Here is a 16,005-nt window from a genome sequence, read left to right as displayed (position 1 = left end):
ACATTTTCAGGTTCTGAGTCCCATACTATGCAACTCAGTGATTAATTTTGATTCATTATATATTCATTCACTTAACATAGAGTTGCCCCTTGATTCCTGGCTCTCCTTAAATGCTAAGACCAAAGGTGCTTATGCCTCTTGTATAAGATGCCATTGTGTTTACATATAACTTACAGATTTCTTGCTTCTTAAAAAAATGGTAAAGTTCTGCATTTAGTTTTTTAAATTAATCGCAACCAGGCAGTTTTATTTAATACCAAAGTCAACTAATAGTAACAGTAGGTATTTTGAAATTTTTATGGTATGTTTTCCTCTGAGAAGTTTTAACTTTTCAAAAATTTTCTTTATTAATACCTGTGCTTAGTGGTTAGTTTTGGTTAACCCATCCTTTCCCTCTCATCTTCTCTAGCTGTCTGACACCTGCTACTCAGCTTTCCCCTTTCCACCGCCAGTATTCCCATTTGGATTTTCATATCACTTAAGAACTGCTACTTTCCCTACTCTTCTCTCCTGAAGCCTCATTTTCCCCATTTTAATGGGCTCCTTTCTAGTTTTCCCATCTACTTGAAATCATTTTAGCTCACTTATAATACATAGTATAATGCTAATGTTATATAAATAGTCACATTGTATCATTTAGGGAATAGTGACAGGAAAACTTGTATATGTTTAGTACCTGTGGATTTTTAAAAAATATTTTTGATTGATCCATGGTTGTTTGAACCCACAGATACAGACTGGTGGACATGGTGGGCCAATTGTATATATTATTTGTCCCCATGGGCCTTGTGCACTATTCTAGGCAATTGGGGCACCAGTATAAAAGACAATCCTATCTTTCAAACAGGTAAACTTGTATAGAGAGCTATAAAAATAGAATTGTGTTACAGTTTATTTTGAGAGGTGGGATGGAGATATGTAGAGGGTATATTTGGAACATAAGTGAGAGCACTCCTTGATGCTTTGGGAAAGGCAATGCCTAATACAGGTCAATTCCAGTAATAGGGTGCTGTTTGTCTAGAGGTGTGGAGGCATGAAAGAGCCTCTAGAATCTAGAATCTCAAAACTCTTCAATATTACTTGAGTGTAGAATGTAAGGTAGAGACTAGCAGTAGATGAGGCAGAATGGGAGAGGAGGAATGAGTGATAGAGCTGTTAAGATATAAGATGTCCCTGGAAACTAGAAAGTGTAAGGCTAGTGGACACATAGGTGAATTAGTATAGGAGACAAGGAACACCATGTCTGATGTCATGTGGGAAGAGTCAAGTCATTTCAGTGAGCATTTCTTAGATGAGTCAGGAAGGAAAAGGAATCAACCATTGGTACATAACCTCTCCTTTCTCTTGATCATGGGGGAGGTAGATCCATTGCTGGAAATCATCATCATAGACAAGTGAGAGGGAGCTGAAAGGATAGAGAAGAAACAAGGAGAACTGGGATGGATACACTGAAGAATGCCTTAACCATCTAGGAAGTACAGGTTCAAAGAAACTTAGTGTAGTATCCACAGACAAAAATGTTCCCTTCCATAGCAATCACATTTCTTACAGCTTATTCCTCTTGAGTCATGTTGGTGTTCCCAAAATCATTGGTGAGCTAACTACTCTGTAATTGCTGAGTATTTTTTAGAAAAGTTATATTATGATTCCACACAGCTACCATTTTAAATTACTGTTGTTTCTCAACTTTACAGATTTTTAACTATACAGGAATCACAATAGATGTGATTGGAATTAACCTCTGTCATTCCTTTTCCTTTTCAGTAGGATGTTCTCCATGTCATAGGGAGAACTAGGGATGAAGACAAGAGCATCCAGGCCTGGAGTGGGTTTCTTCTCTGTGTGCTGATTAGTATCTAGCAGATGAACTGGGACTCCTGCATTTAAGTAGTGATTTGCCTAGTAGGGCCTTTCTGCTTACAGTGTTTTCAAGAATGTCAGAAAGCATAATGTCAGAATGCTCCTTCCAGATCATTGGACTGACTGCCTCAGTTGGTGTGGGAGATGCCAAAACCATAGAGGACGCCACTAGTTACATCTGCAAACTGTGTGCTGCTCTTGATGTAACTGTGATAGCAACAGTGAGAGACAACTTGGAGGAGCTGGAGCAAGTTGTTTATAAGCCCCAGAAAAGTAAGTGGACTCAGCAGCAAGCCTTCTGTGATTTTTGTAGTGTTCCAGTACCCACTTCAGAGACATTTGGATGAACACTGAACTTTGATTCTTTTTTTTTTTTGTTTATTTTTTTCGAGGTAGGGTCTCACTCTAGCCCAAGCTGACCTGGAATTCATTATGGAGTCTCAGGGTGGCCTCAAACTCATGGCAATCCTCCTACCTCTGCCTCCTGAGTGCTGGGATTAAAGGCGTGTGCCACCATGCCCGGCTGAACTTTGACTCTTTATTTAGTGAAAAGTATGTAACCCCAAACTTCAGAAGTAGTCACACTTCCAACCTTTCTCCCTAAGTGACCTCTTCCTCCAACAAAGAGAGATCTTCAGAAGTGTCCTAAAAGGAGTAAACATTCTTATTACCCTCACACAGGGGCTAGCAATAATGTAAAGGAGGTGATGAGAAAAGTCTTAGCCCAGTGCCTCCCTGTCTTCCGTGCTGGAAGCAGATACTGTGTGATCATCAAAGCTTGGATATGTATTTGATAGTTGTAGTTGAAATTATCTGAATTAATCAAATCTCCCTTCAAAAGGCCATATTGGGTTTTTAACATAAGATTGACCACTAAATGGTTATGGACTTCATTGTACTAGCCACATGAGGGCAGGGGTGGTGGTGGAAAATGAGAGGTACAGATGTCATTGTTGCTCTGAGCATCGTATGACAGAGTCTAAGGCTGAAAAGATTGGAAGTTTCAAGGGGCACAGTTATGGTCCTTTTTGTTCATTTTTATTTACTTATTTAAGAGTGACAGAGAGAGAAAGAGAGAGAGAGAGAGAGAGAGAGAGAGAGAGAGAGAGAGAGAGAATGGGTGCACCAGCCACTGCAAATGAACTCCAGACACGTGTGCCTCCTTGTGCATCTGGCTAACGTGGGTCCTAAGGAAATGAGCCTTGAACCGGTGTCCTTAGGCTTCACAGGCAAGTGCTTAACCACTAAGCCATCTCTCCATCCTGGTTATGATCCTTTTTGAAAGCTACCTATGAGAAGTGTGGAGAAGGTACCCAAGCCTTTTTGTGTCACATGTGAATTTATAAATTGGTTGCTCCAGGTGGGTAAACTTCAGCTCCACTTGCATCCTGTATCCCCAGCTTTGCTGTTCTTCTCAAGCATGCTGTAATCTCTCTCTCAGTGTGTATTCATGCTGTGCATTATCCACAACTGTTCTTGCTTCATCCTTATTTCTTCCCACACTTATCCTACATCACTGCCTCCGCCCAAGGAATTAGATACTCCTTTCTCCATGCTCCATGACATTTGCCTGTCCCTATGCTACAGAGCTCTGACTTGAGAACCTATCCTTCTTTTCTCCTAAGACTGTGCCATTCTATGGAGTGTGAGGTGTGTTCTTGTCAACAAGGCTTGTGATGAGCAGTAATTTTCTGCCAAAAGAACACAATAATGAACAGTGGGAGCAGTGTGAACCCTCTTGGCAGTTGGGCATATATGGCAGGAGTATAGGAAGGCACAGAAACAAGGTTAAAGTGTAGCATTTGCAGAAATGAAGGCTATCACACATGTCAAGGCAGAGGCAATGGGAAAGCCAGAGTGAGAAGCTGAATTAAACCTTGATCATGAAAATACATGTGAGAATCAGCAGGAAGCAGCATGGAGCTGTTGCAAGCCTTTTGAGTTTTGCTGTATTACTTGAACCACTGCTAGTGAACATGGGGTCTCCAATATCCCAGAGTACATAACAAAAAGTATGGAGGTGTCTGCATTGAATATGGTCTGTGCATTCTCAACACTGCTCACTTACCTTTGATGGTTCTAGTTTCTAGGAAAGTGGAATCACGGGCTACCAACACATTTAAACTAATCATATCACAGCTGATGAAGGAGACAGAGAACCTAGCAAAGAACGTCTCTGTGGAACTTGGTAAGTTCTGTTCATAACTGTCTGAGAGTTCAACCTCAAATTCTGTTCCGTGTACTTGAGAAAATTATTATTTACTCAGCTCTATTTACTTCAGTAGTAAGAGCATATCCAGATGTGGACTTCATAGGGGTTTGTTGGTCTTTTTTTGAGACAGAGACTTGTTATATAGCTCTGGCTGGCTTGGGACTCATTATGTAGTATAGCCTGGAATCAAATTTGCAGCAGCCCTCAGGTTCTCAAGTGCTGGGATTCCAGGCATGTGCCACCATACCTAGCTCAGGTGTGGACTGTCACAATTATAGGTTATTCAGGAATTTTATAGGAACTCTTTTATTTTCTCTTCTTTCGATTTTATTTATTTATTTTTGACTTATTTTCTTTTTAAAAATTTTCTATTTTTTAAATATATTTTACTTATTTATTTATTTAAGAGAGAAAGAGGTAGAGAGTGGGAGAGAGAGAGAGAATGGGCACCCTAGGGCCTCCAGCCACTGCAAACAAACTCCAGATCCATGTACCACCTTGTGCATCTGGCTTACATGGGTCCTGGAGAATTGAACCAGGGTCCTTAGGCTTTGCAGACAAATGCCTTAACTGCTAAGCTATCTCTCCAGCCCCAATTTTTGACTTATTTTTTATATGTGTATATAGTATGCATGCTTATGTGCATATGTGTGGGTACACATGTGTACATGTATGTGTGGAGGTCACAGGTCAATACTGGGTGTCTTCCTCAGTCAGTGTCCATCTTCTTTTTTAAATTTAAAATTTTTGTTTTGTTTTGTCTTGTTTTTTGAGGTAGGGTCTCACTTTAGTTCAGGCGGACCTGGAATTCACTATGTAGTCTCAGGGTAGCTTCACACTCACACTCATGGTGATCCTCCTACCTCTGCCTCCCTAGTGCTGGTTTAAAGGTATGCGCCACCACTCTCGGCTAAATTTTTAAATTATTTATTTTTATTTGTTTTTAAATTTTTATTGACAACTTCCATAATTATAGACAATAAGCCATGATAATTCCCTCCCCCCAACTTTTCCATATACAACTCCACTTTCCATCATATTGTCTCCCCCTCTAAATTAGTCTCTCTTTTATTTTGATGTCATCATATTTTCTCCTATTATTAGGGCCTGATATGGGTAGTGCCAGGCACTGCAAGGTCATGCATATCCAGATATGTAGACCATTGTGTGTCTGGAAGAGTGCATTGTGAGCAGTCCTACCCTTCCTTTGGCTCTTACATTCTTTCTCTTTTCTCTTCCACAATGGACCCTGAGCCTTGGAAAGTGTGATAGAGATGTCTCAGTGGTTAACACTCCATTGTCACTTCTTCTCAGGACTGTGGTGACTTTAGTCATCCCAGTGGTCACTTCCATCTGAAAAGAGAAGCTTCTCTATCCAAAAGTGAGAATAGAGTTAACATATGGGTGTGAACATTTACAGAACTGATTCCTGGACAATCTGGTGAGCATAATACATGCATCTAGCCAGACACCAACAGAGGTTACAACTCCTAGGACTCATGACTACCCCCATCATAGGTTGTTAGTACCAGGCATGTATTTCCTCCGTTGGAGTGGGCCTCCTGTCCAATTAGAGAGCAATTGGTTTCTTCCATAACAGACGTGCCACTATTGTACCATTGGCTCATTTGGCCTGCCTGGCCAAATTTAAGGCTTGCAGTGCCCACTGTTATTTGTCTCTGATGATGACTTCTCTCTCCCATAGAGCTGCATGCAGCATAGCTTTGTTCCAGCTTTCTGTCAGCTGCTCTACAGGGATGAGGTTTTCAGCTCAGCCTCAGCTTGGTTTCTCAGTGACCTTGTAGCCTGTGGAGTCTTCAACAATAGGGTCATACCATTTTTCCTGTTGGGAAACCAAGAGCTTAGATATGGCCTATAATGTTTTGGGGGCATCAGGGAACTCCCTGGCCAACAACTCACTGGAAGGTGTCCCGTCCCTGGCACTGAGCATTTTCTAGTAACAATCTATGTCTTGTGGGTGTGCCATTGTCCCAAGTAGTAGGTTTCCATATGGCTTATTCATACCATCTTAGATTTTTATTAACCCTCCCTCACCCTTACTTTACTCAATCTCTTCCCCTGACCTCCCTTAGGCCATTCCACCCCCAGTAATCTGTGCATCTACTTACACATATACAATACAATACTATCCTCTTAAGTCCTCTCCTCTCTTCCCCGCGGTATAGCCCCTTCTAACTTAATGGCCTCTGCTACTGAGTGTTTTTTTTTTTTTTTTTTTCTTCTGAGGTAGGGTCTTGCTCTGGCTCAGGCTGACCTGGAATTCACTCTTCAATCTCAGGCTGGCCTTGAACTCATGGCAATCCTCCTACCTCTGCCTCCCGAGTGCTGGGATTAAAGGCGTGCGCCACCACACCCAATGCTACTGAGTTTTATTACAACTTACATACAAGTCTAAACATTTGTAGGTAGGATCTATATATAAGAAGGAACATGTGGTGCTTGGCTTTCTGGGCCTGGGTTACTCACTAAGTATAATCCTTTCCAGATCCATTCATTTCCCTGCAAATTTCATAATTACATTTTTTATTACTGCTGAATACAACTCCATTGTATAAATGTACATCACACCTTCATTATCCATTCATCAGTTCAGGGACATCTAGGCTGGTTCCTTTTCCTAGCTGTAGATGTACAAGTATCTCTCAGGTAGTAAGATGAGGCCTTAGGAAATATGCCTAGAAGTGGTATAGCTGGGTCATATGGTAGATCTATTTTTAGCTGTCTCAGGAACCTATACACTGATTTCCACAATTGCTGAGCCAGTGTACATTCCCATCAACAGTGTAAAAGTGTTCTTTTTCTGCATCCTCACCAGTGTTTATTGTTATTTGTTTTCTTGATGATAACAATTGTGACAGTATAGAGATGGAATCTCAACGTAGTTTAAATTTGCATTTTCCTGATGGCTACGGATGTAGAACATTTTTCTTAAATGTTTATAGGCAATCTGTATTTCTTCTTTTGAGAATTCTCTATTTAGTTCCATAGCCCATTTTTTCATTGGGTGGTTTGAATTCTCATTTACTTTTTTGAGTTCTTTGTATATCCTGGATATTAATCCTCTGTCAGATGTATAGCTGGCAAAGATTTTTTCCCATTCCATGGGTTGCGTCTTTGCTCTATTCATGGTGTCCTTTGCTGTACAAAAGCTTTGTAATTTCATGAGGTCCCAGTGGCTGATTTGTGGTTTTATTTCCTGAGCAACTGGGGTCATATTCAGAAAGTCATTGCCTATGCCAAAATGTTACAGGGTATCCTCTACTTTTTTCTCTAGCAGTTTCAGTTTCAGCTCTGATATTAAGGTCTTTTATTCATTTGGATTTGATTCTTGTGCATAAAGAGAGATAGGAATCAATTTTCATCCTTCTACATATAGATACACAGTTTTCCCAGCATCATTTGTTAAAGAGGCTGTCTTTTCTCCAATAATTATTTCTGGCTTTTTTTTTTTTTTTGGTTTTTCGAGGTAGGGTCTCACCCTGGTCCAGGCTGACCTGGAATTAACTATGTAGTCTCAGGGTGGCCTCGAACTCATGGTGATCCTCCTACCTCTGCCTCCCGAGTGCTGGGATTAAAGACGTGCGCCACCACGCCCGGCTATTTCTGGCATTTTTGTTGAAAATCAGGTGGCTGTAGCTGCTCAGACTTACATCTGGGTTCTCTGTTCTGTTCTATTGACCGACATCTCTGTCTTTGTGCCAGTTCCATGCTGTTTTTGTAATTTTGGCTTGGTAATATAGGTTAAAATCAGGTATCCTGATATGGCCAGCTTTACTTTTGTTGCTCAAAATAGTCTTGACTATTCAAGGTTTTTTTAGCACTTTCAAATGAACTTTAGGATTTTTTTTCTATTTCTGTGAAGGTTGCCATTGGAATTTTGATGGGGACTACACTAAATGTGTGGATTGCTTTTGGTAAGATTGCCATTTTCACAATATTGATTCTTCCAATCAGAGAACATGGGTTGTCTTTCCATTTCCTAGTATCTTCTGCAATTTGTCTCTTGAGTATATTAAAGTTTTCATTGTGGAGATCCTTCACTTTCTTGGTTAGGTTTATTCCAAGGTACTTTATTTATTTATTATTTATTTTGAGAATGGGAGTGATTCCTTGATTTCATCCCCAGCATGTTTGTTGTTAGTACATAGGAAGGCTACTGATTTCTGTGTGTTTATTTTATATCCTGCTACATTACTAAAAGTGTTTATCAGCTCTAACAGTTTGCTCATAGAGTCGGTATAGTACAAATAATGATAATTTGATCTCTTCCTTCACAATTTGTATCCCTTTTATGTGTGTCTCTTGCCTTATTGCTATAGCTAAGACTTTCAATGCTATCTTAAGTAAAAGTGGGGACAGTGGAACCCTTGTCTTACTCCTGATTTTAGTGGAAAAGCTTCAAGTTTTTCCCATTTTAGTATTATATTGGCTGCAAGTTTATCATTAATAGCCTTTATTATGTTGAGATATGTTCCTTCTATTCCCAGTTTCTATAGGACTTTTACCATGAAAGATGTTGGATTTTGTTAAATGCATTTTCTGCACCTATTGATATGATCATGTGATTTTTGTCCTTTAGCCCATGTATGTAATGTATCATTATCATTTATCAATTTGCATATGTTGAACCATCCATGCATCTCTGGGATAAAGCCTACTTGGTTGGGTGAACAATCTTTCGGATATAATCTTGTATTCTGTTTGCCAATATTTTTGTTGAGAATGTTTGCATCTATGTTCAAGAGGGAGATTGGTCTGTACTTTTCTTTCTTTCTTTCTTTCTTTCTTTCTTTCTTTCTTTCTTTCTTTCTTTCTTTCTTTTTTTTTGTTCTGTTGCTGTCTGGTTTTAGTATCAGCATAATGCTTGCTTTGTCGAAGGAGTTTGGTAGTATTCCTTCCTTTTCTATGTTATGGAGAAGTTTGAGAAGCATTGGTGTTAGTTCTTCCATGAATATCTGGTAAAATTCACTGGTGAATCCATCTTGGCCTACTTTTTTGTGCTGGGAGATTTTTTTTATAACTGCATTGATTTCCGTACTTGTTATAGATATATTTTAATGGTTTATCTTATGTTAATTTAATTTTGGTAGGTCATATAAGTCTAGGAAGTCATCCATTTCTTTCAGATTTTCAAACTTAGTGGAGTATATGTTCTTCAAATTTGTTCTTATGATTTTCTGAATTTCTTTGGTATCTGTTGTAATGGTATCTTTTTCATCTCTAATTTTATTGTTTTGTGTCTCTTCTTCCTTTCTTTTAGTTGTGTTTGCTAAGGATTTGTCAACTGTAGTAGATAGCTTCCAGGTCACTGATAATGAGCTTCCAAACCATGCACAATTATGGGAGGGAGGGGTTTATTGAAGCTTACAGATCCAGGGTAAGTTCTATAATGGCAGAAGAAGCTGGCTGGCTTTCACAGGTCCACGCAGAGAGAGAGAAGCCACAAACCCAAAACCCAAAAGCCACACCACACAGCACACTTCAGCAACTCCAGGAGGAACTCAGGCACTTTGCTTATCTTTACTCTGGAATTCCAAATCCACCACCACTCCTTATGCTGGACTGTTAGATCCCCCCAGTGACTCCTCCTCCAGCCAGGTGGCTGGAAATCCAAGAAGTTAAAAAAAAATCTCCTGAATCTATTGGGGGGCATCTACCACATCAATCTTGTTTATCCTTTCAAAGAACCAATTCTGTGTTTCATTGATTCTTTGTATTTTTTTATCTTTGATTTCTATTTCATTAATTTCTTCCATAGTCTTGATTATTTCTTCTCGTCTACCGATGTTTGGTTTGCCTTGTTCTTCTTTTTCCAAGGCCTCAATGTGAAGCACTAAATTGCTTATTTTCAGGCAGGTATGGGGGTGTACATCTTTAATCCCGGCACTCTCAGGAGGCAGAGGTAGGAGGATCACCTTGATTCAAAGGCCACCCTGAGACTACATCCAAGTCAGTCTGAGCTGGGGTAAGGCCCTACCTCGAAAAGCCAAAAAAAAAAAAAAAAAAGTTGTTTATTTGCAACCTTTCTAATTTCTTTGTACAGGCACTTACAGCTATAAATTTCCCTCTCAGGACTGCCTTCATTGTGTCCCAAAGTTTTTGGCATGTTGTATTCTCATCTATGAATTTTTTGATTTTCTTCTTGATTTCTTCATTGACCCATCTATCATTTATCCTAACTAAAGGAACTAGCAAGATACTAAAACTTTAGTATTTTATTGTTTCCTTTAGTTTCCATGATTTTGTGCATGCTGTATAGTGGGGTTTTTTTTTGTTTTGTTTTTTTTGGTTTTTTTTGGTGTTGATTTGTATACTATTGTGATGGGATAGAGTGCAAGGAATTATTTCGATGTTTTTTGTATTTGTTAAGATTTTCTTTGTGTTGTCATATATGGTCTCTTTTAGAGAATATTCCGTGTGTTGGTGAAAAGTATGTGTATTCTGAAGCATTTGGATGAAATGTCCTGTATATATCTGTTAGGTCCACTTGTTCTATGACCTCATTTAGTCCAGATGCTTCTTTGTTTATTTTTTTTGCCGGGATGACCTGTCAATTGATGCGAGTGGGGTGTTTAAGTCACCCACTACCACTGTGTTTGTTGTTATATGTGACCTTAATTCTAATAGTGTTTGTTTGATGAAATTGGGAACCTTCATGTTTCGTTCATATATGTTTAGAATTGTAATGTCCTTCTTTTGGAGTGTTCCTTTAATTAATATAAATGACCTTCGTTATCTTTCCCAACTAATGTTGGTTTGAAATCTACCCTGTCAGATATTAGGATAGCAACACCTACTTGTTTTCTAGGCCCATTTGCTTGTAATACCATTTTCAAACTTTTCACCCTAAGATAGTATCCATCTTTTTAAAAAATATTTTATATTTAATTATTTATTTATTTGACAAAGAAAGAGGGAGAGAGAGGGAGAGAATGGGCACACCAGGGCTTCTAGCCACTGCAAATGAACTCCAGACGTGTGCATCCCCTTGTGCATCTGGCTAACATGGGTCCTGGGGAATCGAACCTAGGCCCTTGGGCCTTGCAGACAAATGCCTTAATAGCTAATCCATCCCACCAGCCTGTGTCCATTTTTTATGTAAACATGATTTTCTTGGAGGTAACAAACAAAAAGATCCTGCTTTTTAACCAAGTCTGTAAGCCTGTGTCTTTTGGTTGGGGCATTGAGACCATTGATATTAAGAGTTATTATTGAAAGATGTGCATTTATTCTGGCTTTTCTTCTTGTTTTGTAGTTATTCCTGTTTATCCTTTGCTTTTGCATTAAGTATTATTTGAGTATGGTTTATATTTTCCTATTTCCTTATTTGTGTGGTTTTCTTTCTCTTCAGCATTAAGGATCTTTTCAAGTATTTTCTGTAGGGTTGGTTGAGTGGTAATATATTCCTTTAGCCTGTTTGTGTTATGGAATGACCTTATTTCTCCATCAATTTGGAGGGATAGCTTTTCTGGATAAAGTAATCTTGGTTGATAATTGTTATTTTTCAGAATGGGGAGTACATGTTTCTAAGCCCTTCTGGCTTTTAAAGTTTGTGTTGTGTAATCTACTGTGATCCCGAAGTGCTTGCCTTTGTGTGCGACTTGATTTTTCTCTGTAACTGTTTTCAATATATTTTCTTCAGTTTCTGTGTTTTGTAGTTTAACTATAATATGATGGTGAGAGATTCTTTCCTGATTTTGTATCTGTATTGTATCTGTATCTGTATCTGTATTGGCATCACTTTCTTATTTAGGTGAAATTTTCTTCTATGATTTTGTTGGAAATACCTAGTATGCCTATGGGGTGAAATTCTTCTCCTTCTACTATGCCCTGGATTCTTACGTTTGATCTCTTCATAGTGTTCTGAATATCTTGAAATTCCCATTCATGCTTTCCTATTAGTTTATCTTTCTCTTTGTTGTACTGTATTAGATCTACCACCTGGTCATCTAGTTTAGATAGTCTCTCCTCTCCTTGATTCATTTTACTGGTGAGACTTTCTATAGTTTTCTATTTGACTTATTCTATTTTGCATTTCTAGTATTTCTGATTGGTATTTTTTCCATTATTTCTATTTCCTTACTTGTGTCTTGTATTGACCTCCTTATTTCATTAAGCTGGTTTTCTGTATTCACTTTCAGGATTTTATTTTCTTCTTTGATTCCTCTGAGTATTAATATAATCATATTTTAAAAATCTTCATGAGGCATTTCATCTAAAGCAGCCTCACTGGAGGTCATGTCTGATGGATTTATAATTTTTAGTGGAATTATATTGTCTTGATTTTTTTGTGTTTCTTGTGTTATAATGTACATATTTTTGCATCTTGAGTTAATTTGATGTTTGTGCTTTCTAATTATCTACAGTGTTTTTAGCCATGTAGATCCAACTTCATATATCTTTAGAGCAGGGGTTAAGGTGCTGGCATAGCTATTATGCTCCCAGAGTAACAGCAGAAGTGACCCTAGGTGTTGAGTTTGTCTGCTGTTCAACTATTCTAGTAGGCTGAGTGGAGCGAATTACTGATGAATTCTAAAATTCAATGAGCAATATATGCATTCAATGAAATTGAGTACAGAGTATTTATGCATGAGTGGGAAGCTGGGCATGGTGTCACATGCTTTTAATCCCAGCAATTGAGAGGCAGAGGTAGGAGGATCACCATGTGTTCGAGGTCACCCTGAGACTATATAGTGAATTCCAGGTCAGCCTGAGCTAGAGTGAGACCCTACCTCAAAAAACAAAAATGAAACAAAAAATTAATATTTGTTTGTAGCTGGGTGTGGTGGTGCACGCCTTTAATCCAAGCACTCAGGAGGCAGAGGTAGGAGGATCACTGTGAGTTTGAGGCCACCATGAGACTACATAGTGAATTCCAGGTCAGCCTGGGCTAGAGTGAAACCCTACCTTGGAAAAACAAAACAAAAGAGTGGGGATTAAAACAAACAGATAATCTAATAAAATCAGAGTTCCTTAGATTGCCCCATACCCTTAACTGGGAGGCTGAGTTTTGTGGTCTGAAGTGGGTTCCAGGTCAGCCTGGGGCTGCCCCCAATAATGACAAAAAAAGATAAAGGCCCTATAAATCAGTCAACACCAAAATACAGTTTATTTGAGACTGGTAAAGCCGACCAAGATTACATCAATGAAATCTAACATATAACCTGCCATGACATTGAAGGTGAGTTTAGGGCTTCCAGTGCAGGCCTGTGTACCTGGCTTTGTGTAAGTAGCCCGTTACCTTTTGGAATGACTTCCCATCTCAGCAATGCTGAGCGCCCACCTTGGTCCCTCTCTGTTGTGCTGATGACTCAGTTAGGCTGCTTGGGTCCCTTGATCTTGTGTTCTGATCAGCTGTGCTGGATCCTGTGTGGCTGGGGTGTTGATAAGTTCTCCGGTGGTTCTTGGTACGAGTATATAGGGGATGGGAGGCTATGCAGGGTGCCTGGAGTTATACTGGAGCTGGTCAGCTCGTCCATTTGTGTTCTCTTTCAGCAGCCACTCAGCTGGTCCCTGCTGTCTTCCCTTAGGGTATCTTGACTTTGCAAGGAGGCTGTTGTGAATGGAAAATCCCTTCACCTGGCTTCTACTTCTATGGCTCTGTACTGTACCGGGCTATATAGGCATGCGGATTGGGGTCACTGGTGCTATGTCATCGCAGCCACGTTTGTGCTTTCTGCTTGCTAGAAGTTCCCAGTCTCTCCTGTTGTTCTGCTGTGGTATGCATCAGATGCCTCCATGGAAGTCTTTGAGCTCCTATTCTGTGGTTGGCTCTGTGAACTCTGCTCTGGAGGTCAGATGGTCTCTCCTCAGAGAAAGGCAGAGCAAGCTGTTCTCCCCTCCCGCTTTTTTGTTTGTTTGTTTTTCAAGGTATGGTCTCAATGTAGTCCAGGCTGACCTGGAATTCACTATGTAGTCTCAGGCTGGCCTCGAACTCATGATGATCCTCCTACCTCTGCCTCCTGAGTGCTGGGGTTAAAGGCGTGTGCCACCACACACCTGGCTTTCTCCCATTTTTGTTTATCCTTTTCTCATGAAACTTTTGAGACATTTTTTTCCTCACTGCATCATTACTTAAAAAAAAAAAAGGCTTCTTTTTTTTTAATCGAAATCCTTTGTTTTACTTGTGGGCTACTTTGTTTATCAGCTAATAAAGCCAGGAGAGTGCAAGCTCAGACATTCTAGATCTGAGATCTTATCTTCCCCAAACATATTAGCTGTGTGACTTTGGGTAAATTACTTTAACTTTGCCAAACTTCCATTTCTGCATGTAAAAATGAAATATGTACTTCATAAAATTGTAAAACTTAAGTGAAACTATGAATGTAAAGCACTTTAAGTTTTGGAACATAGTACTAGGTAAGTAATAATTTTATATGTTTATACATACACATATGCACACATGCGCAAACACTGCTGAAAACTCAGATTATTTCAGGAGAAATATCCTTATTTATAGAGAGTAAGAAGGAAATCAGAGGATGAGGCAGGTTAGAATTATAAGTAACTGAAAACTTTTTTTTTAACCCTCCAGGAAAATTATTTCAAATTCAAAACAGGCAGTTTGGCACCCAGAAATATGAACAGTGGATTGTTGCAGTTCATCACGCATGCAAGGTGTTTCAGATGGCGGACAAGGAGGAAGAGAGCAGAGTCTGTAAAGCACTGTTTCTGTACACCTCACATTTGCGGGTGCGTTACTTCTTCAGAAGGCATGTGAGCTGCGCTGTGGCAGCTGAGAGAACATTGGTTGCTGATGCTGTCCCCAAGAGCTCAAGTTAGGAATCCCTTCAGAAAATTCACCTGAAACAAACGCATACCTCAGTGTTAAATTTCAGAAAATAAGCTAGAATGGTGCTTATTTTCTGAAATTTAACACTGAGGTATAGGACTGAAGCAAAGGCTCAGATTCTATGCCATGCCTGTAGCATTCCCATATTTGACATGGTCGGAAAAAATTAGATGGTCATGAGACAGTACTGTTGTAGATACGTGAACACTGGCAGTCAACTCTGAAGTTTGATGAGTGGGTCCCATTGCTGTGTCCTGAAGCATGAAGAGAGCACATGCTTTTGGTCAAGTCACATGTTTAGAAGCCCAAGCATCCCAGGTTAAGAGAGAAGTGAAGAACAATATTAGCAACTATCACCTCAGCTTATTTTATCATTGAAGATATAAGAATGTATTCAACAGCATGTATCTGTGGGATTTTTAATTAGCTTTATTGGCTTTGGGTGTAGGTGGTGAGGTCCATCATTCTGAAAGATGCATTTACAAATTAGTGATTACTTCAGAATGTGGGATGAATGACTGAATTATGATGCAGGTTACCATAGACAGCTGAAGAAGTAACAGCCCCAGGCTGACCTGGAATTCACTTTATTCTCAGGGTGGCCTAGAGCTCGTGGCGATCCTACTACCTCTGCCTCCTGAGTGCTGGGATTGAAGGCGTGCGCCATCATGCCAAGCCTTAAGATTTCTTTTAAAAAATATTTTTATTTATTATTTGAAAGGAGAGAGAGAATGCCAGGTTCTCTTGTATTTCAAACAAACTCCACATGCACTTCAGGTATATGGCTTTACATGGATACTGCAGAATTGAATTCAGGCCAGCAGACTTTGTAGGCAAACACCATTAACCACTCAGCCATCTTCATAGCCTGATGTTAAAAATTCAACTGGGCCAGGCTTGGTGGTGCACACCTTTGATCCCAGCAATTGGGAGGCAGCGGTAAGAGGAGCACTGTGAATTTGAGGCCACCCTGAGACTACATAATGAATTCCAGGTCAGCCTGGACTAGAGTGAGACTCTGCCTCAAACAACAACAAAAATCAACTTGACTAGTTGAGAAACCTTTTCTTGAAATAAATTCTTTGCTAAGTACAACTAGTTGAGCTTTTGTATAAAGAAT

At 39.5% G+C, this 16,005-nt stretch overlaps 1 protein-coding gene across 2 annotated transcripts in view; it reads left to right on the top strand.

The window, feature by feature from the left end:
* Positions 1 to 16,005, top strand: part of Ddx58 (DExD/H-box helicase 58) — a 92,436-nt gene that overhangs the window by 53,092 nt on the left and 23,339 nt on the right. For both annotated transcript variants that reach the window (XM_045159986.1, XM_004658388.2), the window contains 3 exons: positions 1,971 to 2,133; positions 3,944 to 4,048; positions 14,628 to 14,785. In XM_045159986.1, the coding sequence (XP_045015921.1) occupies positions 1,971 to 2,133; positions 3,944 to 4,048; positions 14,628 to 14,785 (426 nt within the window). The remainder of the gene's footprint in view (positions 1 to 1,970; positions 2,134 to 3,943; positions 4,049 to 14,627; positions 14,786 to 16,005) is intronic.

The sequence above is a fragment of the Jaculus jaculus genome, chromosome 1 (genome assembly GCF_020740685.1).
Source record: "Jaculus jaculus isolate mJacJac1 chromosome 1, mJacJac1.mat.Y.cur, whole genome shotgun sequence".
NCBI classification, from domain to species: Eukaryota; Metazoa; Chordata; class Mammalia; order Rodentia; family Dipodidae; genus Jaculus; species Jaculus jaculus.
The sequence above is the reverse complement of the archived record's forward strand: the minus strand, read 5'-3'. Positions and strand labels throughout refer to the sequence as shown.